Genomic DNA, 24,800 nt, shown 5'->3' on the forward strand with positions numbered 1-24,800 from the left:
GCACGCTATTTCCTGATGCAAATTACTAGCACGCAATATCTGTACATAACATCTCTGTAACAGCAGTTGTTTCGCAAATAAATCGTTCCACCGATTTGCCGCCGAGTTTTATTGACGAGAACAATACTTTATATGTGCAGCGACGATTCGACGAAATGGAAGCCAAAATTAACGACCTACGAGACCAAGTAGAGACCATCAAGGCTGAGAAGAGTCGCTTGGAGAAGCAGATAGAAGTTAAATCGGAGGTAATTGATTTTCATTGATTATTGAGCCTGGAAGATTCGTCATTGAGGATTGCTTTCGCTATTTATTGCGTTCATTGACTGGTTACGCTATTATTCTAATTTCGTACTAGCGATCCACAAAATTATTTTTTAATTCTTGTATGAGTTCAAGTACTAGATAGTCATTCATTGATTTTACCGGAAGTAAATATTGAGATAGTAAATGATCACGTTCGATTAATCCGTGGCAACTATCGTCATTTTAATATGTGTAAGTTTAATCGATCGTTTATTATTCTTATCATTTCTTTGAGGATCGTTTTGGATGAAATGAACTCAATCAACGGGGCAGCTGTTTGATATACTTTCATCAAATAAAATAATAAAAGCATAATTGATATACTTTGGAAATTGCGGTTATTCTGGTATTCAAATTTGAACTTTCTATATTGAATAGTTTCCATGATAAGAATGGTAAAAAATTAGTTTGTTTTTGAAGTCAGGATAGTTATATGTCTCTATACTAGGACAATAACTACGTTTCTCGATAGGCCAAACCAATAGACACGTCTGTTCATCTAACACGACCTAATCTGAATCCAATACAGGCCTGTTTAAGGCCCATCAACCTAATGCAGACCTAATATGGGCCAACCTGAGCTACCTCACCCAAAGGAGACGTCTCACACATCCAAATCTAACCTTACTCCAACCCAGTATAACTCAGACCTAACCTAATCAAGCTCCCATCAACCTAATCCTTCGTCAATCAAGCCCATCCAATTCACCAGTCTGGTGTCCGAGTACTTGAACATTCCATCTACAATGCCTATCGAGAGTTAACCTATCGCGACTTTCCTTCTTTAGGAACTGCAAGGCCGCCTGCAGGACAAGGAACAGAAGATCGAAGTCTTAGAGATCGAGAAGCAAACGATGATGGAGCAGCTACAGGACAAAGCCACCGAACTCGAGAAACTGAAAGAGTCGACGAGAAACGATCCCGAGGCTCCGGCTGAACGAGAAGATCTTCTCCGTGAGCTCGAGCTGCGAAACGGTGAAATCGAGGAGAAGAATCGAAAGATTGAGCAACTAACGAAGGAGCTCCAGGTGAAGACCCAGAATCTGCAGCAGCTGGTGAACACGGAACTCTGGAGCAAGAACAAGGAGATAGCCAAGCTCCACAACCACATGACCGCCAGCCACGGTCACGAAAGAAGTCGGAACAAGTCCGATGTCGTCCAGGATAGCGCCGGTCAGCTGACCACCTTGATCAAAGAGTTGAACGACATAGGTATCAAGGTGACCTTCACCAACGAGGTGATCCAACTGAACTATATCGATGGAAACAAGCCCATAGATGTGAAAACGATGACGGACTATGTACAGAGGTTGGTGAGCCAGAAGAACGAGCTGGAGAAGGAGGTCGACTACCTGAAGTGGTTGAAACTGGTGTCGATGCCAGACATCGCCACCGAGATGGACGGATACGGCGACAATCAAACGGAGAGAGCGAACAAGTACTGCGAATTGCTGCGAACCCATCTCAAGGACCTGGTGAAGTTCATGAAGGAGATGCTGAAGAACGTAGACCGCGCCGACACGATCGGCAACGAGCACAACAGGATCGTGCTCGATGTTCTCATGAGCTCAAAGATACTTTCTGACGACTTCGTGAACGCCCTCGAAGGGATTTCTATCAACGACGCACCTCCCAACTTGGATGGAGGGACCGTCAAGTCATTCGAGAACTCTACCAAGAAGAGTCGATCGGAGAGTCTGGTTAGCACCATGAAACATCAAGCATCCACCCAGTCGGACTCAGAGGCGTTCTCAGAGCCAGATAGGACAGTCTCCATGGCCAGAATTGGCTTGCAAGAGACCCAACAGAGGTCCTTGAACAGATCCAGGTTCTCAAAGTACACGAAGACGTTCAGCGACTCCGAGGACTCTCTGGAATACGTGCCTTATCATAAAACTTATCAGAACGATCTGAACGAAACCGAGGCTAGCTACCACATAAAGGAACTGAAAGAAACTAACGCTCTGCTGTACACGGAGCTTAGTGCCCTTAGGAATGAACTGAGCAGCAAGGTTTCCTTCGATTGTGTGAGTATAATCTCTATTCAGAGTGTCTAGCTAGACTGTTTCGTTAATTTCAACTTAATAATGGGTTTACTGATATTTCTTATCTGTAGACTTTATGCATATAAGGGAAATTTGAGTGTGCAAGAAACTATAAAATGTGCACAGGATACAGTAATATAAAGAATATTTCATGTAAAGTTTATATTATGTTTGCAGAGCAAAATGACTTCCTACTTGGTTTCAATTTTTGTAGATACAAAGAGGGTACTAATTTTGTAGATAGTAGAAGTAATGTTTTCATAAGTGTAGTCGATTTACTAAAATTAAGAGGCTTAGACAAAAATGAATTTGGATTTCAAATAAATGGTTCCTGTACGAATACTTATTACACTGACTGTATGCTTGACTCTTTATATACATAAAAGTCAGCATAAGGCAAATAGTGTAACAAATAGTGTAAACAATCTGAAATTGGGAGTAGGTCAAAATATGCTCCCTAAACTAAGCGTTGAATACTACCATTACCCTTAATTATCACACGACTGTTAAACTGATTGTTCAATCTTGCAGACATTCGATGAAAGAATACTGCCCTTGATCACTAAACTGGAGAAATCGCAAAAGTTCTGTGAAAAATTGCAATCGTCTCTCGAGAGAAGAGTACACGAAGTTCACGCATTGAAGAAGGAGAGCAAGCAGAACAACGCTCGCAGAACGCAATTAGAAAAGAAGCTGGTCGACCTGGAGGGAATGGCGGTCGAAATGAACAAACAGAAAGCAGAGTTGGTGCAGTACAAAGAAAACGCTGATAAGAAGACTGCGGAGATGCTCGTAACGCTCAACAGAGAAAACGACACGGTAACGACTAGTTTATATTATCTGATATCTATTAAATTTAATTAAGTTCACCTCGACTTGTGGTTCAAACAAGTGACTCGATACATGACTAAATTCAGTTGAGGACGCGAATCAAGAAACTGGAAGTCGAAAACGAAAGTGCCAAAGCAAGTATATTAACATTAACGAAGGAGCTCGACCACCTAACTCTCACGCACAGTCAAATTCTGGTGGAGAACACGAAGCTAACAAACGACAAACTACGTTTGGAGCAAGAGGTCAGGAAAGCTGAGAACAGATGCGACTTGACCGTTCGTAGTATGCATGATAAATTTAACAAGGAGGTAAGACGTTCAAGATTCACATTGTAATTCGTTTCGTCGCATCGCTGGGCTTGATTCTAATTTACGTTCCCTTCCAGATCTCGGACCTGAATCAAATCAACGAGTCGCACAGGTCAAGGTTGCAGGAACTGGAGGTCGCGAACAAGGAACTCCGAAGGCACATGGCAATGTGCGATGCGAGCGATTCAGCGCCAAGTTCTAGCGGGGTATCTTCGCTACCAGCGGACGCGATACTCAAACAAACTTGCGAGGACATCATGCAAGAGTATCAGTCGTACAATGTTAGTTTCTGCCAAGGCATTTAAGTAAAGACATGGCTAGAGTTATCAGGAAACATGAGCACTAGTGAATCTTTTAAATCTCTTGATATTTGAAAATACTACCAAAAGTAAATTGTTTGCAGAATTCGCAATATTGGCTACCAGTAAACTACCCAACGCTGGGTGGACGCAGTAAATCCAGTTGTTCGCCGGATTTAGGAATCGAAAGCGACGCCGCAGTGTCGACCATGAGACCTTTGAAGGACACATTGAAAATTACAGAGTCGATGACTAATCTGTTGAGCGACGAAGATAACGGCAATAGCAACAGGCCAATTCGAGACATGGACAACGATAGTCCGTTGCCGATAGAAGGTAACTAGAGTCTACTCCTTGCATAAGTTAGGGTAAAATTTCGAAGAACGCTAAGTAGTATTAATGTTGCGTAAAAGCCTCGAATAGTCCTGGAACGTCTTTTAATACTCTGCGATGTTTAAAACACGTCTCAAATATTATCCTACAGGTCTAGATGAGGTGGAAGCATTGAAGCAAGAAAACGAAACGCTGAAAAGACGGCTGATGAAAACGAGAAGAGCATTGGAGGATACTTTCCAGCATCTCTCCACGTCGAATAAAAATAAGAAGAACGTCGAGAAGGCTATATCGAAGCAGCTGCAAATTACAAAGAGTATTCTCAAGAAAACAAGGACATACGAAGAGCCATTAGACAATTGACAGAGATGGGGGGATTAATGCGACCGAAAGAAAAGAATCGTACGCAGAGAAAAGGAAAGAGACTGTGAAGTTTTGCGTATTTTAAAAATTAACGTCCAATGTTTACGTTTTATAGTGTGCGACTATAATTCTCGAGCATTCGTTATCGAACGAATCGTAATTGTACCGATCAACGATCGATCCGCGCTTGTCATATCTTGTAAAAACTACGAGAAAGTATTTTGATACATTTGCGAGTCGTTAAAAAGGTATTAACGCGAGTTCTAAAACGTCGAGAGCGCGCTTCGTGAACTGGAACCGAATTGTACATTATGAATTTTGTATATAATCGTGTAAGCGTGTACTCGAGCTCTTTTGTAGATTGTTTCTTCTCTCCGCAAAGTTTACGTGAACCATATCATCGAAAAACTGTCCGTTTGTCGAATGTTTTTTTTTTTGTCACGACAGAAATTCGCCCGCGTGTACATACAAACACCAATGTATCATTACACAGCATTTGTACATAGTCCTCGCAAATAAAGTGCCATTGATATTTGAAGAGAAGAATTTGGTTGAATTTATCTCCTCGGATTACCTTCTGTTATTAAATTGAATTGTTATTAATACCTTGTTGTTGCACGATGTCTCGTTGAATGCAGACGATTGAATCGGTCGAAGAAAAAGCACGCTGCGATGTAGATTATGATAGAATTTTTATTATCACTCGATGACTAGATAATAATATAAAGATCCGTAGTAACTCGTGTCGATGAAGTTATGAACTGCGCCAGTCACGCGAATCTTTTTCTCTTTCTCATTTTATCTTTTTGCGAAACCCGGTGAGGAGCACGTATTCGGTGTTCGTAACTGTACAACATTCAATTCTTTCACACGACGAAACAATGGTTGCATTCAGAAAGACCACTGCTCACTGACCTGTTATGTGAGCGCGCTCACAGAGCGAGCAAACCACAAATATACGTTCCCAACATGGCAACTGCTCACTGGTAGCAGCCAATAGCATCAGAGAGCGGTCGCCAAGTTTGGAATCAAAAAATCCATAAGCTCACCCGCTCGCAGATAACATTACATTGTAATATTATTCATTCTTTGAGTGGTCGCCATGTTTTAGACGCAAAAAATTCAGAAGTCGAGAGTGCTCACAGAGCGGATTAGTGAGCAGTACCTGTCCGAACGCACCTGCTACCCTTCACGACGCTCACTCTGTCTCGAGTAATCGAATTGTCGTGGTTAAAACGACCGGGGGACGATGTATATACAATTCTACAGTGATATCTTTCCTTTGTCTCGGTCCTTGTTCTCATGGCACAATCCGTTCAGATAATACGAGGCGCACAGTTTTTGAAAAAATAGTTTCAAAAGCGTTGGATCGCGTGAACGTTGCCGCGAACGAAGCAAGGGACGCGTGCGAAACTTGACGACGTACAACCGGCTGAAGTGCGCCTCAAATTACCGTATACAGAGTGTCCCAAAAATGTTGTAACACATTGAAAGAGGTGGTTGGGGAGGTGATTTGAAATAACTTTTTCCTTAGCGAAAATGTTGTCAGAGGCTTCGTTGAGGAGATATTAACAGAAAACACTGACCAATCAGAGCGCGTGTATACCGTTGGAGCGCCAGCAATAGGCGTGGCTACGCGCTAGGCGGGCGCGCTCATACGCTACCATGGGCGGTCCACCGGCATACTCGCGCTCTGATTGGTCAGTGTTTTCCGTTAATATCTCCTTAACGAAGCCTCTGACAACATTTTCGCTAAGGAAAAAGTTATTTCAAATCACCTCCTGAACCACCTCTTTCAAGGTGTTACAACATTTTTGAGACACCCTGTATGCATAGGAATGCTCGATTCCGAATCGATTTTATCGAGAAAATTGCTACCTGTTTCTCGCGTAGATTTCGTTCTTCCAATATGTTTTGCTTAGAACTTCTAAGCTTGCAAGCTGTTTAATTGGATATTTCGATATAAATCAATTACGTTTAAAAGAATCGAACATCCCTGCTGCATGTTACACAGGCGAAGTCAGGAGACTGCTATCGATCGAACCTCGCGCTTTTGATTATCGTATCCTTCTACATCTAGTCGTGTTTCCGCGAATACGTGGTCTCGCGCGTACACGCACATACAATTTATACATGACACGCGTGTATGCATTGAAACGAGGGCACAATTGACATCGTAATGGCTTTGATTATTCGAAATCGTCGATGCTTTACGGACAGTGAACGTAAACGAGTAATTTCCCATAATCGAACAAGAAAAGAAAGGAAACGATTCGTCGATCACGAATATCAGTCAAGAGAGTATTTACACGAATTTGTAAAGATAAATTCACGTCACCGTCCGTAAAGGGTCAACCGTGCAATCGAACGTTTCGGTAAAGATCAAGGACCAGAATTGTAGCGCCATTTAATCGATCGACCGACGTAAAAGTTAATTCACTGCTGCTCGATTTCGCCAAAGATACGGAAACGCTATTAAATTCGATTAAAATTCGAAACGTAGATTAAAATATTTCGTCGTGGCCAACTAAAAACTCTTGGATCGAATAAACGACGCGATTCGAATTTCGTCCCTGATACCAGCCGCCATGTTGGCTCAACGGTTTCGTGGACGCCGGCGAAATCGGGCAGCGATCGTCCAAATTAATTGCAAAAGGAAAACTCACGTTCGATTGACAACTGGTGGGATGCTGATATCGATGACGCAGGAATGACACGGGATACTTTTAAGAGTGCCTCGTGGTGCAAACTACGCGATTTCTTGTCCCAAAATGAACAGCCGAACACGCTGACCGTCGTGCGCAGGCGCAGTGTCCGTCGAGCGACCGAATTGTCCACCGATTGAAAGTAAACTTTTGTTGGTAAAATGTCGATGATTCACACCCGTTTTCTTGTCATTCGATTACAATCGAATATCACGTCTTATTAGAACGACTTTCGAACGCGCCTGTGATTCGGAGAACCAATATTCGACGTACACGAAACGACCTAACGCGTCTTTCCTCCGCGACGCGACGTCCCGAATACGAGTGAGCCACCGAGCGGCACGCGGAGGAAATAGAGGGAGGTTGCTCCTGATTTGGTCGCGACGCTGGTAACTCTGAGGCATTAAATTTGAAACAATGTCGCGCCAAATATTTCTTCCGAGTAAATTACGGATTTTACGCATTCGTGATGTATGATATATATCGAAACGATATGCATCAGGTGTAGAAATTAATTCTGTGCCTCTTCCACAAACAGACGATTAACACCTTACCGACCGGTAACTGCTATGGTAACTAGCAAGTATTTGTTACTTTGAATTGAGATACAAGTTGCTTTGCTCTGTAAGCTCTCGTATTTTTATACAATTCTCGGTGCCAGGGAAGATCTGCTGCCGAGCGGCCTGTGAGAAGGGCATATGATGTTGAACCGCTACCGGTCGGTAAAGTGTTAATATCCTGTCGGTCGGTAAATGTCAGCGATCATACGCCTATTGATAGGCAACCAAACTTGCTCACGTGTCAACATATAATACCAGAATGACGATTCTTTGACGATTGAATATAAAGGCAAAAAATTAATTTCTGCGCCTAATGCAACGTATGTAAAATGTATTTCACAAAAGTACCGATTTTCTGCAGTTATGTCGTACCTGAATATAGAAAATATATACGCTGAATGAGTGCACTTATGTTTTCAATATTCATGCAAGCCATAAGTATACCAAATCAGCAGTCAGGTAACTTTTTATCACGGGAATTGACGCGTTAGTTTGCAAAATCGGTGTTGAGGCTGCTTTCTTGAATTTCAATTTCGAGTTTCGTTCAGCGGACAGCGTCGCTTGCGCCGAGATCATTGTACGCCGATCCTCCTCGTCTTCGTCTCATCTCTTATTGGAGTACGATAGAATCTAATCTGAACTATTTACAATAAATGACACCTGAAACTTGTAACGTCATGTAAGCGCGGTATACCACAGAAACGTGTCCACGTTGACGTTCGCTTTGGTAAACGATGTCTGCCGAAGCACGGTCGATTCGACGGAATTCCCTACGAAAATGAAAATCGACCGATTCGACGCTGTTCCATCGAGCTGTCTCGAGGGTGTTCTCCACGAACCCCATGGAAGTGATCCACACAGATTTCGTCGACCAGAATTCTCTACACAGTTGAAAACTTTCTGTTCCTGCGTATAAAAATTCATTAGTTAAATGTTCTAATATATTCTTCATGTTATTTAAAAATGAACGCGAAATAAAAATTGATTAAATTACCAGAATCTATATTCAGCGAGAATTTATTACACATCATCTGGGCGTTAGTTCAACGTAAAACAGATGTCGAGCATTATTTGCAACGTTTAATTCGTGTACGTTAACGGAAAATTTTCAACCGTGTAGTATTGACGGACATCAGTTTCGATCGACACTGACATTGACCGCGACATACATTTTCTACGTTTAATTACGAGGACTTCCCGTCAAAAATAATACCATCGATGAAGCGTAGTCGACGAAATTCTCTGTTAATAATTGCCACGGGATTCGTTCGACGAATAAATCGACGGATCATCGTTCTTCCGCGAAGCATATCGGTTCCAACGAACGTCCGGCTCGCGACACGTCTAAACTATCCTCTAGGTATTTCTTGAATCGACCATTAAACTCCATAGTACCGGGAAACGAGGAACTTGTACATAAATATATTTAGATTAATCGTGCTATCGAATGCGTAATCGTATGCTCGCTATGAACGTAACGTTCCAACGACAATCATGGCAATCGATCCGATGACGGGAAACCGGCCGGGACGGTGGTTAGCGTGGCGTAGAACGACTCCGCGGCAGGGGTCGTTCCTCGATCGAGGCTCTCGATCGATCCCCGCGCGTAGACGGATCCGTCGATGGCGCGATCGGAACACCGATATCCCCTGGAGCTCCTGCCTCGAGGATGCGACGTCGAGGATGGACGAAGGTGGACAGGCTGGTCCGTTGGAGGGCTCGTGTAGTCTTTCGAACGAGTCCTTCGCCGACGGGGTTGTCAGGTGAACGCCTTGTGCCGTTCCGTTCTTCCAAACGGTATCTGGCGACCCGTGGCTCTGCCGGGTTATGTGGCGTAGTGGGAATGGTGGTGAGCGTGGGGTGGTGGCGGTGGTTCCCCGAGCCATGAATCAGGCGAGGGTGGAAAGTCTGGGTAACCACCTCCGCCACCGCCTCCGCCGCCGCCACCTCCGCCACCCCCGCTCGATTCGTTGCTCAAATCCGACGCTGGACCTGGTACCATGCTCCCTGCGCCACCTAGAAGACACGTCCTTGTAAAGAAACATTTCATCGTTCGGCTTCATCCCCTGTACGTTGCGCCAAATGAACATCGGGAAGTGTGCGAAATGAACAGTTTCCCACTATTGAAAGTATCGCGTTAAATTCAAACGGAAATCTCGGTGTCCCGAACGATCCACCGATATTTTTCTGTTATTCGTGTTTAATAACCACGTTAGAAAACTGACGCGAATAGTCGTTGAATTTGGAGATGTAATAACGGGGCGCTCACTTACCGAGGGTGGTGTAGACGGAGAGGCCAGCATCCGGTGGATATGGAAATTGAGGTGGTAAGGACGGTGATCTGGACGTTGAGAGATAAGGGGGAGTCGTTGCGCCTAAATAACCGCGAGGAGGGCCCCCGCCTGCACCGTTCCCGCCTCCACCTGGACTCGCGCCTTCGCCATCCAATCCCATGTTCACCACCGTTCCGTAACTGTCGTTACTCAAATCTAAACGCAGACACGAGTTTTATTAGTCCAGCGACGTCTGTGAAGTTCCGTGGATTTTTAAATAAGTCCCATCAGTAAATAAAGGGTTAAATAAATTACGATTAAATTGTAATAATTGTAAATAAAGTAATTACAAAATAAAGTAATTACAAAAAAAAAAGAATTCCTTCTTCGATTACATGATATCAGTCACTCGTACATCTGGTATCGATAATTGGTATTAACAAAAGATTGTTAAGTATCTATAATTTAAACAACGGCAGGGGGTTGCGCGGCTTTAGGACGCGCCCGGTTAACGGTAGGCATAAATTCGAGGCTGGCCCGCAATCTTCCTGAAATCTCGGACACGGTGAGCCGGCAGTTAGCCTCCACGAACTCTTGAATAATTGACGTGATCGTCTTCCCCTCTGCTAAACGCTCGGATACACGAAAGCTTAGAGGTAACCGACATTAAAGCGAGAGGCTAGGTAGAACCATTCTTTTAACTTCCCTTCGGCTTCGTACCTATCAACCAAATGCAAAGGGTTTTCCAAACTAGACTTATGTTCACCCTCCGCGTTTAATTGTAATCGAGCCAGTGAAAATAAAAATATTTCAAACAAATATGTATCACTAACACCCCGCGGTACATGTAAGACAGTTCGAGGCCTTTCTAAAAGAAGGTAACGCGAATATGTTCTTCCCCGTGACAGTATCGCAGTGATAGAAATATACCGGAGGGTCCGTTCCGGTGCTTTTAACGTTTTCTCGTTTCGCGAATCGAAGGGGTTGCTTGCGCACACAGAGGGGAGGTCTGCGTACATTTTGCGATATTGGGAGTGCAAATAACGCGCTAACGGTCGCTTTTCAGCGCAAGTTCTGACAACGCGCAACGATTTTTTGAATACGAAGCCATTACCAGCACTGTTTGATATAAAAATGGCAGCTCCATCGCGAATACGCGTGGAACGACGGATTAAATTAATTAAAACAGAATAACCGGTCGTGGGATGTATCGAATCGAGGCGGAAGTCTCGAGCGGACGATTGTGTTGGGATAGGCTGATTTTGATTGCGCAGAGTGCAATTAATTACGTACCGTGGTGACTGAAGGTAGAATCCAGGTCGACCTTAAGCTCGTCCTTGTCGAGAAGCTTGTCGTGCCTAGGTGAATGTCCACCAGCCCCCGTTCCTTTCATGCGGAAATACTGGGACCATCTCGTTCTGCCCGCATCTTTCTTCAGTCTCTTCTCCTTCGCTCTTCTGCGAAAGAAGAAAATTAATATCGTGGATTAAATATTAAAGCGAAACTTTTTCTTCTTGTATTTCTTAATCAATTGCAACAATGCCTATGAAAATTCTATCGAGTTCTTTCGGAAGCTGATAACAAAAGTCCATGCATCACACTTTGTGGAAACGAAACAAAATGTGCCTACTATCGCAGTCAACATCGAGTTACGCACGATATCGCGAGTGTGAGACATTTCGATGCTTAAACTTTTGGAAAAAAGCAAGCTTTTTAAACCGATAACTGCACAATGTCCACAAAGAAAATTTTTCGAAACGAATATCTTGACATTGACGATGATACAACTTTCTCCACGTGTCGTTTCATTTTTATCATTTTCCACCATTGAAAGCTGCGACAAAATATCAATTTTATCTCCGTCCATTTTTCCAAGCCATTCGAACGTCGTTAAATATTACGGAAGAAAGGTCGCTCGAGGCTCATTGAGAAAATACTATCGCGCACGTGAACGTTTTTATAACAATGTTGCTCGGTTTATCTGGCACGGCGATAACACTGGACTGCTTCTTGATTTTCAAAGTGTCGTCGTAAATGTTTAAGCACAATCGCGGAAAAATCGGACGATTTCAAATTAATCATTCGTAATCGATTGTCGTTAGGTTTGGCACACAAGCGAAATAAAAATAGGGAAGAAATTTGTCTTTTTAGCGTTCTAGAAGTTACACCTGAACATGGGCTCGTTACTGATTAGACCGCGTTCTGCTGATAAAATGATTTTTTTCCAGTTTCGTTTGCCTATAATGTACGCAGCTTTGCTACTATTTCGAGAGAGATAAGGATAGCACTCTTGCAAAAATGCAGCAAGCCTCAGATCAGCGAGATAACAGATAACTCGTAACGGTAGGAAGCTATCATCCACAATGTTGCTACACTTTTTTGTAAAAATGCATGCGATTAGAAGGATAGCTTCGAATCGTTTCAAGTTCATTCTAAACCACGAAGATATTCCCTCTCGCGAGTCACTGTCTACTCGAAACCTTGCGAAAGGGTCTGTCATAAATGGCTTCCAGAACATACGATGAAACTGCTCTGCTATGGTATCCGAACTACGACCCCCGAAATTGATATCAGAATTCAAGTGGTGCTTAGAAGTCGGCGCACGAAAGCTTCGCTTCGTTCGAACACCTTTCAAACGTTCTCGCGCTTGTGAATTCTCAAAACATCAGCGATTAATGAAACCGACGATAGAATAAAATCTAAAACACATCTCCTAACTAAAAGTCTCTATATCTGTCTGCTTTGCAAACCCGTTACATTGTTCCTAATCTTCACTTCGACGGGTTTCAAACGTCTTCGCGCTTGTAAATTCTCGGAACATCGGCGATAAATGAAACCAACGACCGAATAAGGTTTGAAATAAATCCCTTGTGCGAAGAGTCCTGTACAGGCTGCTTTGGAACCGTGTTACATCGTTTTCAATCGGTATCATCGGCGACTTGGATCCGCCAATACTCGAATCTCTCCCAAACGCACCTGTTCTGGAACCAGACTTGAACAACGCGCATATCCAGTCCTGTGTCCTGAGACAGTTGCTCTCGCACGTGTCTCGCCGGTTTGGGACTGGTGTTGTACGCTAGTTTGAGAGTCTCCAGTTGCTTGGCCGTGATGGTCGTCCTCGGCCTCTTGTTGGGTTGATCGCCATCTATGCTTCCTCCGTCAGCCAACTCTACCGTGCGAAATAACAATCGGGTTAATAAAATTACCAAGCCTTTTCTAGGAATGATAAAGGTAAATCGAGTACGGCGCTATTTTGGAATTACCTTTCGCCTTCGCTTGCTCGTAATCGGGCTTGCAGACGAGCTTTCTGTCCTCCATCAGGTAGAACTCGTCACCGGTGTCCAGCTGCCGAGAGCAAAGGGCGCAGGAGAAACAGGTGAGATGGTAGACCAGTTCCTGTGCCCTTCGTACGACTTGCGACGGCGCCAATCCTTGGCCGCAGCCCGCGCATTTCGTCCCGAAACGCCTGCCACACCAACAACATACAACATTTTCACATTACGTTCGCGTATTAGTGACAGCAAGGTGTCGTCGTGACATGGGCGACACTGAGTTGAGAAACAAACTGAAGAAAAGGAAAGATGGGGTTCGAGACTTTCGGGCGTTTGTTGGCTTAGAAATTTGGGGTAAACGAGGTAACGTCACCGAGGTTTGTGCTAGTCTTTACGCTGAGAATATTTGAATTTTCGGGATTTGGACTTGTCACGGTTTCGGTGGTTTAGTTATCAGAGATACAGTCGGTTTTCTACGTATTCGTACTCTCTATGTTTATTGGAGAAAGAAGTTTGAATTAATTGATAGGTTTTCAATGTTCGATATTTGATTATTAGACTGCGGATCTTTATGCAAAATAAAATCTTGGCGAGCGCGCCTACAAAAATTGAACCCAAATAGGAATTTATTTTATTTTGCAAATATCGTAACACGAACTTCACTTCCAATTATTTTTATATTCTTGCATATTGTTTGCATTTTGTAGTTTCTTGCATATTCGAATTTCCTATAAATGCATCAAGATTCGCAGTCTATTGATTATAAATATAAACATGTGTAAAGTTTACTATTTGACGGTACCAGACCCATCATTTAATTTAGAGAAATTCCTACAATAGACATTCTACAGTATTTCATTTCTCATAAGCGCATGTATTCTCTATACATTCGTTACTAATATTTGCAAACCTATACCTTTCTTATTTGTTCCATCTTCTACCCGTTTTCTGCTATCGATAGAGACGCTGATGCTTCCGTGTTTCGTAAAAAAATCGCGAAACGCGTGCTTCGATTCCGAGTATAATTAAAGGGGCTCCGTTATAGATAGCGAATCAGCCATTTATCAGGCCGGGATGATGTTTTTACAGTTCCTGGGCGCGTTGCAAAGACGATGCTTTCTGCTCCCTTGGAGATTCTGATCCGAAGAAAGAACAAGGAAGGGTAAGACGAAGGGGAAGGGAAGCGAGTTCCTTCGATTCGGCAAACAGCAGAAGAAAAATGGCGTCTTGTGCTCGCGGAGGTGTGGGTAGATGAGAAAAGGCACGCTCTTCTGACACAATCAATACCAGTGCCAGGTACGCACACAACTCCGATCGTAACTTTTGCTTCCGTTTTCTCCCTCTCCTTCTTTCGCGACGAACAACTTTCGGCTATCCCGATGGCTTTTCTTTTTCGCGAGCCTACGCCTGACACCGTCGATAAGCGTTTCATGCCTACGCACTATCTGCCGAAGATAATATTTCGAGAAAAAGTGCGCTTGTATCTCGCCACTGTGATTACGCGACACCATCGTTGTCTTACATGGCGCGTTATGTAACGCTAAAGTATTTTAAATAAATAAGCCTCTCGTACCATCGATGTAACACATCTCTGTCGCTGGGCGTGCTCTGCTGACATTCCGAAGGAATTATGTATTCGAATACAAAAATAAATATAGTTGTAATTGCGTTTAATTTGAAATTGTGTTTCTGGTGGTAAGTGAATTAATTCGATTCCCTTGGAAATTAAAAAGAATATTCCCTTTTTAACAATATATACTTCTTAACAATGTGTTTCAGAGGCGAGATACAAGTCGGATAACCTCGCGACGGGTTACCGAAGCAACCCTGATTGCTCGTGATTGCACATATAGAAATAAGTATTGTAACTTACTTGAAGAAGTCGTCCTTGCAGAAAACATGGCCGTTCCTCGCGAAGCACTTGTCGGTCAACCTTGCACCGCAGTCTCGACACGTGAGACACCTCGCGTGCCAACACCTCTCGAGAACCCTCAGCACGTATTTGTCCAAAATTGCTTCTTGGCACCCGCCGCACTTCGGTATCGAGGCTGAAACAGTCCAAGGAAACCCATGCAATGGCAGTCGATAAAATAGACTCGATTATAATGCTTCCGATAAAGACATAAATCATCGTATGAATGTTATCACAATTATGCGGTCGGGTTGTGAGTAATTCGTATTGTCCGATACACTATCATTCGTAATACTCAATATCCAAAGATTACCGCTGCACTGTTTAACAGACTGCTGCAATAGTATAAGCAATTATGGCTTGAATTTCTACATTATAGTTTAATGGGGTGATTGTCGACGATGTTTGACAAGGAAGTTATAGCAAGCAGTAATTTTACTTCCACGGTGTTTATAACGTTGGTTAACGTGACATATCCCTTCCTTAGATATCCACAGCGACATTTCACAAGAACCTAACAGTCTCAGAAAATAAATTTCTCTGTATAAATTCCAATAAATTCCTTCGTTGAGGAGCAACGAAGGCTCCTCAAAAATGCTTCACCAATACCTTGACTACCCTATTCGATCCATATATCTATCCTCCACCTTCCTCATCCACCTTCACTCAACTCCATCCTAACATCCACCTGAATTCCTCACGATTAGAATACCATCGCTATACAACCACCTCACGATTTCTACAAAACTGCTTCACCAATGTTCAACAATTATATCTTGACTACCCTATTCAATCCATCTATCTACTCTTCACCTTCCTCATCCACCATCTTCAAATTCACAAGAACCTAACAATCTCAGAAAATAAATTTCTCTGCAGAAATTCCAAGCAGCAAAGACTAAGCCTAGCAATCCTCAAAAATGCTACACCAATACCTTAACTACCCTGTTCGATCCATATATCTACCCTCCACCTTCCTCATCCACCTTCACTCAATTCCATGCTAACATCCACCTGTATTCCCCGCGATTACTATTCTTCTGTCACTACCTATCATAAGCGAACGTATAAACACCTCTACAAGTCTCCCACCATCGACACCAGCCACCCCTGTGCCGATTTCCACCTGACGAAACTAGTGCAATACGATCGTCGCGTCTCACTTACAGTAGAGGATCTCGGGGATATGCGTCGGCAGACCGAGCTCCACCGCCGGTTGATCAAGCGGATGCATCTCGTTGCGAGGTGTGTCGTCGTAGCTGGCGATGTTCACCGCGCTTCCGGCGTTACTGCCGTTCCGTCGGACGTTCCGTGCCTCTGGACTGTCGTGAGGCGGTGTCAAGACATCTTGACGGCCGCGGCGATACATCCCTTCCAGAGGCAGAGCCTCGCGGCCCAGCATTTCCAGGCTTATCATAGTCATCGCTGCGCCTTTTCATCCGATTCAGCGCTTGGATGATCGCTGCGAGCTCGAGGAGCTGCACCTGTTATAAGCGACACCGAAGAATCCCTAATGGACGAGTTCTTCACTTTCTTCTTTGGATTTTATGAGCCTTGTGTTCGATTAAGTGAACGAGGGGGCTGGAGGGTTATCGGTTCACAGGTTCTTTGGAGTTGGTGATATTGTGTTTAGGTCAGGTATTCACTTTCTTCTTTGGATTCGATGAGCCTTGTGTTCGATTGAGTGAACCTGGAGGCTGAAGGGTTGTTGGTTCCTGAATCAGAGCTTTGGGCCTTAGTTGCTGAAGCCTCCTTTGGTATCAATCCTATCACTGATGTCTGCTGTTATATCAGACAACTGACTCTCTTCTTCTTCCTTTGCGTTTGGATTTATAGAACACTCGAATCTTTGGTACCGACGACTAGATATTCGGAGTCACTTGTCTCACTAGCTTCCCAACAGTCTTCACACCCCTATATACTGTCTACTTTGTCCTCTAATCCTACACTACTTACATCTAACTTCCTTATTATTCCAACTATTCTCTGATTAATCGATGCTAACTCTCCTTCGCCATCCGTTCCATCATCCTATGCACTTTCCTCCGCACTTCCATTAGTCCTGATTTCTCTTTGTCTCTTCTTCACCTGGCTCGAACTTCCCTGATTCTCTATCTCCGTTCATAGTCTACTAACAAGTCTCGATGCGAACCAAATCTGCTATCCAACTTGGGCATCGAACGATCAAGGAGCGAACCCTGGAACCTCTGATACCTTGGACAGTATCTTACACCAATCTTCCTCCAACGTTAACTTCAACGATCTTTGCTCACGATCTTCTTCCTCGTCCAGTCATCGATCCGATGGCCACCTATTGTCACCAACTGTTTCGATCCAGACACTGACACTGTCAACTGTATCAATCTAGACTCTAGACACTGTCAGCGAGAGCAGATCGTCGACGACGAACGACCGGACGATGCTCTCTGTGCGAGGATACGCGAGCGACTGTTCAGACGTTGTCGTAGCTGCTCGTGCGCACGTGACATTCGTGGGTGTGGCAGAACCCCGGTGGGGATCGCGAGCGGGTTATTGGGTGCGGTTCGCACCCACGCATCCAAGAATACGTCGCCGATTGGAGGGAAGGTCGACCGCCTCCAATATGGCGATCGACGGACCAGTGCGCCTTCCGAGCGAACGACGCTCTCCTGGCAGGACGATCCGCGACGCAGGGGTGCAGGTGACGCGTTGACGCGACGCCGATGACGCTCGGAGGACGACGGCGAAGCTTCCAGAAAGATGGTGGCAATCCCTGACCCTGGCCATGTGCGAACCAGGCGCTTTTCAAAAGCTTTTTTACGATTTTGACAGGTCATGGTGGTAGCAAGCCAACGATACGATCTATTGATCGGTGGGAAGTGAGAGAAAAGGGGAATCGATGTTGACGCGGAGGACGCTTCGAGGAGGACGGTGAGGCTTACAGATTTCCAGAGGGATGGTGACGATCCATCCGAAAGCCACGGTGGTCCCAAAGAAACTGTGAGAAGTAAGAAAAAAGGGTAATCTTTGGTTCGTCGATGAAGTACTGAGTTGAGTTGACACCCTCGAAAATAAAAGCATGATGCTTCATGACTCGTTGACTCTTGGTTTTCCAAGGTACCTAAAGGGTTCTCTAATTTAACCATTTTGTCAGTTCTTACCTTAAAGTTTAGGGCCGAAACTCTCCAAATCGACCCTCCCCGGGATAATACAAATCCTAATACACACACACACACACATCAATTGTCCCAAAACATCGATAAACCCATGTTTCGGGTCAAGAACGTCCAAACTCTGACCACCTCCAGGTCCCTAGTTTCCCATTCTCCAGCGTTGCATCGTCGTTCCATGACGATCCATTTCCGCTGTCCATGGCAGCCGAGTCCTATTCATCGGAATCGTCGCGTAAAAGAATTCCCGAGCACTCCGCGGCGCGTTCCTTTGGCAACGTCTGGAGAGTCGTGCCGATTGTGAAAGCAAGCGTCGCGGAAAGGCAAAGAAATCGGGGCTGGTTCTCGCGAAGGTGGGTGGGTTGCGAGAGGCGAAAAGAAAAGAAAAGAAGAGGAAAAGTAAGGGAGGAAGCGACAGAAGAAGCGGAGAAACCGGGCTGCGTAGGGGTGCGGGGACGAGGGTGGGGATACAAAAGGATCCGAGCGAAATTAAGAACAGCCGTGAGGGTGGGCTGAGGGTCGCCATTTTATAATCTTAGTCGGGATCAGTCGCGTATACTCCTTTCTCGTCCCTCGGTGATTCGCGCGCGCCCAACCACACCGAACCGAATAAGTCGGCGGGGTCGATGTATCAAACGGACGCGTAGATACGTCCACCACCATCAACCGGCACACTTTTTCAATGGGCGTCTTTGTTTTTCTCGGTCGCGTCGGATGGCTCCGTGTCCTCTTTGTCCCCGCGTCTCGCTACCCCTTTTCACCTTTCAGATGAAAACTCATCCTCCTCTGTTCGCCGCTCGCGATTTTCCGCTGGCTGCGCCGACTTCTGATCGCGCCTACCGCGAGCGCGTTTGAAGAAGAGCTGCGCGATCGTTCACGAGGTCCACGGGTGATCTGTGTTTTTGCGATGTCGCGCAGCCTTTGGTGTTAAGGGGTTGCACGGGTTTCGAGGGCCGAAAAGAAAAGCACATTTTCTATAAATTTTTTTTTTTTTTCGAACGGACTGGATGAGTTATATCATTCTTATGTTGTTCGAAAGAGTTACATTTGAAGAATATTTCGTTAATTTTTCATCAAAAAATATTCGAAATATGATATTTAAAAATATGATACAAGTATCACGTGCTATGGTCACGTACTAATAAAAAGTATTTAATTTCTTGACTTCGGATAAAGGTATCGTGAGTTATCCTGAGTTATCTTGAGGATGGTGAAAAAATTAGATTGCCAGAATCATTTTTAAATATAAATTGCTTCTCAATAGATCCCTAATGGTTTAATTACAATAATTCTCGAAGAACCGATACGACGTTCAACATTAATGATCTGCGTCTCTCAATCATAGACTACGAATGTACAAATCCCAATAATCTTGGTTTAAGTAACAATTCTCGAAGAGCTGGAACGAGGACCAGCCAGCGAAGGATCGTATCGCGGGGATCGCTGGAAAGAAGAAGCGAGAAGCGACGGAGACTAATGAAAACCAGTCGGAAGGCGCAACGATGCGTGACTAACAAGCGTTATTTACCGCTGAAAAAGCGCGCCATACCGTGGTTGGCGAATCGCTCGCGTATCGAACGTTTTTTTTTTTTACTGCCATTTCAGGACCATGGAAGAAACTGACGCGCGCGCATAACAGATTTTACGGGCACGACCGTCGTCGTGCAAAAGTGTCGAACCATCTGTTGCCCCGCAGCCACCCTTATCCACGTGGTCAGGTGGAAAATTTTGCATCGTTCACCAATTATGCTTCCGCAGTTTCATCGTAGACGCGTGGATGAGTCCTTTAACAATTCGTGGTTTTCATGGACCATTAAAGAATCCTAATCGGGGCTTCGGAACGTTAGCAATGTCCTTGTGGTGAGATAATCATTTTCGATACGTCATTTTAGATTCGAGTCGAGTATCGTCCCTTGTGATATTCGTGAGAGGTTGTCGCATCTGTATTCAGCTTGTTGCAATCTGCATCTTCAGGGATAGGTAGCTCTGGTACTACGTAATATGTTGGACATTATAATCTTTATTACAAATAATAATCACACCTTACGTAAGGTAGCGCGTGGATTCGAGTATACGTTGAAATAAGTAAACTCGAAGAACACAATGATGTTCATAAGTTGTACAACGCGACCTGCTCTCTGTAGAGACTTCTTTACATGAGGCATAATATCGAAATCTTGCATTATCAAGCTTCGCATTTAACAAACCTGATGAATAGTTAATGCATATACTACTGACCATTTTCTATTTCGAAATTGTTATTAAGAAATAATACTGAATGTAACTAAGTGATGCATTAGCGAATCGGTGCTCACTGTAGGGTCAAGACTACGAAAGAATCTGCACAAGCAGTGCTGGTCCAGCACATGTTCCGACGATCGTTGTGCAGTTTCGACGTGATACTCCGTCGCCACGGCAAAATTTCAGCTACCTATGAAAGACACGCGGACCGAAGCACTAATCCTCCCCCGCTGCGATCCTCCGCCACCCAAAACCCCCTCCAAAGCGTTAAACAAATTACCAACACTCCCGCCACGAGATTCGAGCCCCGTTCGAACGCCTCGAAATACAGGAGCGAAGCGTCGGAGCCGATGCGACCGATAGTCCCTTCGTTTTTCGTCGCGAAGATTCATTAAAGGGGTGTCTCTGCGATTGCGCGACCCCGTGATTTCCGTGGGCGTCCTCCTCGAGCTTCGATCACGCGAGCCCACCCTTCGTCGGCTCCGTTGCACATGTCGACACGCCTCCAGGAGTCGTTCGTCACCGTAAAAAGCATCGGAGCACGGGGGTTTATCGCGACCCGACCAAGGGTTGGAAGGCCTACTCGCCCACAGTGTCTCTCCTGTGCTCGTGGCAAGACTAACGACTGGGGGATTGGAAGGGGAAAGAAGAAAAAAGGAAAGGAAGAAAAAAAGAAAGAGAGCAGGGTTGGAGCCGCAGAGAGCAGCGAGAGCACCGCCAGGAACGCATCCCTTGTTCCCCCGACGGGCGCACACTTGACCCGACAAACGATGACATTTCTATTTTTCATTTCGCTTCCTTCGAGGATAACGTAAATATCAAGCTCGGGCTTCAACGAGCGAAAGGTCAGGGGATGAGGGTCGGACCTGTATCATTATACGCTTCCGGGCGCGCTCCACCCTCAGGGGGATGATGATTTTCCCGCTATTGTTCTAGCTGCGATGTTGCTGGCAAGGTTGTTTCTTTTTTTCGTCTTTTCTAGGCGCATCGAGGTGTTCGGGGGGGAACACGATGCGCGGTGTGACACCGTTGGGTTGAATTTGGTGGTGCGAAGGCTGATGGATAGGGGTGGATGATGTAATTCTCGATTTAACTCGTTACTGACGTTAATAAAAGACTCGCGGGAACTGAAAGACGTTTACGGAAAGGATACTTCGAGCAGATAACGTGGATGTTATCCATGTAACAGACAACATCCACGTTATCTGTTCGGCAGTGTTGAGTTCTACGAGGTGATGATCCAATAAGGGCGAAGTCCTGGTTTCTAGGATGGTGCTATCGACCGCGATCACCTTTTGGGTTTACGATACGTTAATTATTATCGGGGACTATTAAGACTCGAAAGGAGCACGTGTTTTTCGGCAATAAAGGACTGTGCAAGGGTAACGGCTTCTATAGTGGTTATTGCTCGCAGCTGTTTCTAGTGAATAGAACGTTTCCACGTAAACAATAGGATTGTGAGTATGCGATCACTAATGAGGTGACCAGGACTGACCTGTATATATATAACCTGTATACGCAATAGTTGAGCATTCGATGGAAACCTGTCGTCACATGCAATATATTGAAACGGCGAGCCTAGCTAATTCAAACTGTTACTTTTCCAGAAAATATCGTGAAGGATTAGAAATAGTTGAAAACCAGAATTTGGCATCTGTGAAATAAATAGTACTCCACACGAGTGAAATCGCGGGCGTAGCTAGTAATTTATATACTTCATGTAAGAACAATGCACAAAAGACTGCCGTTTGACCATTCGTGAAATGTTCACCGAATCGGATAAATTTCAAACGCTACAAGGGGATGCAAACGATAAACAAGTGAACGACGACGTTCGAACGGTGCACCGTATATCCCCGTTGAAACTTCCGCGGAAAATTCCGCGCGAAAAAAAAGACGTCGCCGATGAAATATGCACGTTTATGCGCCCTGTACCGTTTTTTAATTTAACTCTATGCCCCCGAACGCTCGGACAGAGAGGGCGGAAGGGGCGGAATCGGAGGCAAGATACAACTGCATATAATCGAATTTGCACGGGCAGATCTTCTCCATGGGCGTTTCCATAACATCGCCGAGTAATAAATTACGGCACCCTTACCGCGTAAATGCGTTTGAATTTATATCGGTCGGTTGCTCGCCTGCCCCATTTACGCATACGGTTTCTCAGCCTCCGCTACCACCGGCCGTATTGAATCGCGCGCGTCGATCAAATTAATATTCCCTCGAACGACAATCCTTCCAAATTCAGCGTGAATTCATCGATGGTGCGCCAAATGTTTGGATTTTAGAGTAAAAAGGGTAGGAGGTTGTTCTTTCTATAATTTTCTAGGAGAATTTAGGAGCACGTCGGACGATTAGGTTCACTTGGATTATTAAAAACATTGTTGGCACCCCTCGAGACACTTCAATTTCCAAATATGGTGTTAACACCATTCGCAATGTATTTTATTATTTTGCTAGAAGAACGTAAGTGCATCCAGTATCTCAGTTCCTTCTCCTCGACGCTCCAAAGACACGAATTTCTTAAGCGGTTCATAGCGGTTCAATATCATTGCGCAATACTTGAGTTTGTGTCATATATTGTACAAAATTCAAACATTAATTAAATTAAAGTTTAAACTTAATTAGTACCTTTGAAAATGTTTCTTAATATCTCCCCAGAATAATATACGATAGAATATAAGGTATAACAATTAACGTTAGACGAATTTAAAATACTAAAAATATAACCAGACAGTGTCATTGTAAGTGTATAGCAAGATACTAGAACATAAGTATTCTCAAAAGTGGACAGAACGATGCACCCTTAAATCAATGTGCACTCTCGTAATGTTTTATTCCCGTTCCCTACAGACAATTGAATTTAAAATCCCACCAATTAAATTCTCCTAAAAATCTACGTGTACCTGATTATTCTTTCATTAATTCACGCGCCCTTTCAGTCGCTTGGCGCCTCACTCGTTGATCGACGAAAGAAGCGACGACAAATTTACACCGGGTTCGTCTGAATTCACTTTTTGCGTCGTCCTTAGTGCACCAGCAGCGTTCGAAAGCTCTAAAAAATAAATAACGCTGAAAGAACGCTAAACCATCGTTTCCCTCGGACCTGTTCCACAAAGCACCGGCAGCGGTAAACATAAACAAACGTCCATCAACCGCCATTCGGATGAGTCGCGACGGAAAACTGTAGATCGCGGAGATCCTCGCGATGGAACGCGTAAAACCGAGACGATTTCCCCGTCGACGGACGCGACGACCGAAAACAGAAGTTAGCGCCAGATGCGCTATTGTGTCACGGGTAGAAGCGTCGACGGGGAGGCGGTGAAATCAGAATCAGACGGACGCAGATCCGAAAAGAGAATAGGCGGAGGGTGAAAGAGGAAGAAGACAGAGGTAACGAGAGTGGAAAGGAACGAGGGTGCGCGAACAGAGATGGATCGTGGTTTCGGAGATCTCTGAAGCTTACGAGTATCGAACTTGGGAACACTTGGGCGAACTCTCGAAGCGATCTCAATAATTTTTTAGATGTGTCGATAGCAGAGACTAAATCGATTATGAATTATCTAATTCCAGTTGCTATTAAAGGGACACCATTCACCCTTGGAATCTATTCTACGCTTAATTCGACCTTCCACTCTTCAGCTCTCCTATTTTCTATTTTCTACCCGCTGAAAATAACGCCTCGGCCCCTCGCTTGCACCTCGCGATTTCCCGTTAGAACGCTAGAAATACGCTTCGCGGGTGTTTCATCTTGCAAAAACTCCTCGCTGCAATTCCATCCCTTAACGCCAGCAGCCTGGCGCGGCGCAATCCCGGCACGAGGGAACGTAGCTAATCCATCGCTTGCTGGCAGGCTTTAAACGCGAGAACTCGGTACCGTACGGCGGTTCCCAGAGTGCAGAATTTCAGTTACAAATACAGGATCGATGTCAGCCGCGTAAATCTTCCGTTGCCGTTCAAGTGTCTTCGTCATTCGTCGTTGGAAATTAATGTAAGCTCCAGGGCTGTAGCCCTCGAAGCTTATGGCGTAATTCGGCCCTGGGCATGACAGAGGGCTGGAGGAGGTAAGGGCGTAGTTATCAGTACCGTGTCGGTGGTAAACAGGGAGACAGGAGGCAAAGGGTAGGACGGAAAGAACGAGATAAAGGGGCGCGAGAGAGAGAGAGAGAGAGAGAGAGAGAGAGAGAGAGAGAGAGAGAG

General features: G+C 44.7%; 2 protein-coding genes across 5 annotated transcripts in view; one reads left to right on the forward strand and one right to left on the reverse strand.

The window, feature by feature from the left end:
• The window catches only part of LOC128895686 (centrosomin), a 33,459-nt gene extending 28,425 nt beyond the window's left edge, over positions 1–5,034 (forward strand). For all 3 annotated transcript variants that reach the window (XM_054158505.1, XM_054158504.1, XM_054158506.1), the window contains 7 exons: positions 141–248; positions 1,095–2,333; positions 2,883–3,170; positions 3,269–3,493; positions 3,571–3,774; positions 3,897–4,128; positions 4,277–5,034. In XM_054158505.1, coding sequence (XP_054014480.1) covers positions 141–248; positions 1,095–2,333; positions 2,883–3,170; positions 3,269–3,493; positions 3,571–3,774; positions 3,897–4,128; positions 4,277–4,488 — 2,508 coding nt within the window. In that variant the 3' untranslated portion in view covers positions 4,489–5,034. The remainder of the gene's footprint in view (positions 1–140; positions 249–1,094; positions 2,334–2,882; positions 3,171–3,268; positions 3,494–3,570; positions 3,775–3,896; positions 4,129–4,276) is intronic.
• Positions 5,035–5,163: 129 nt separating this feature from the next.
• The window catches only part of LOC128895695 (LIM/homeobox protein Lhx3), a 61,423-nt gene continuing 41,786 nt past the window's right edge, over positions 5,164–24,800 (reverse strand). For both annotated transcript variants that reach the window (XM_054158520.1, XM_054158521.1), the window contains 6 exons: positions 15,172–15,346; positions 13,290–13,492; positions 13,003–13,195; positions 11,320–11,483; positions 10,027–10,242; positions 5,164–9,769 (listed from right to left, as the gene is read on the reverse strand). In XM_054158520.1, coding sequence (XP_054014495.1) covers positions 9,579–9,769; positions 10,027–10,242; positions 11,320–11,483; positions 13,003–13,195; positions 13,290–13,492; positions 15,172–15,346 — 1,142 coding nt within the window. In that variant the 3' untranslated portion in view covers positions 5,164–9,578. The remainder of the gene's footprint in view (positions 9,770–10,026; positions 10,243–11,319; positions 11,484–13,002; positions 13,196–13,289; positions 13,493–15,171; positions 15,347–24,800) is intronic.

The sequence above is a fragment of the Hylaeus anthracinus genome, unplaced genomic scaffold, assembly GCF_026225885.1.
Source record: "Hylaeus anthracinus isolate JK02 unplaced genomic scaffold, UHH_iyHylAnth1.0_haploid 5, whole genome shotgun sequence".
NCBI lineage: Eukaryota > Metazoa > Arthropoda > Insecta > Hymenoptera > Colletidae > Hylaeus > Hylaeus anthracinus.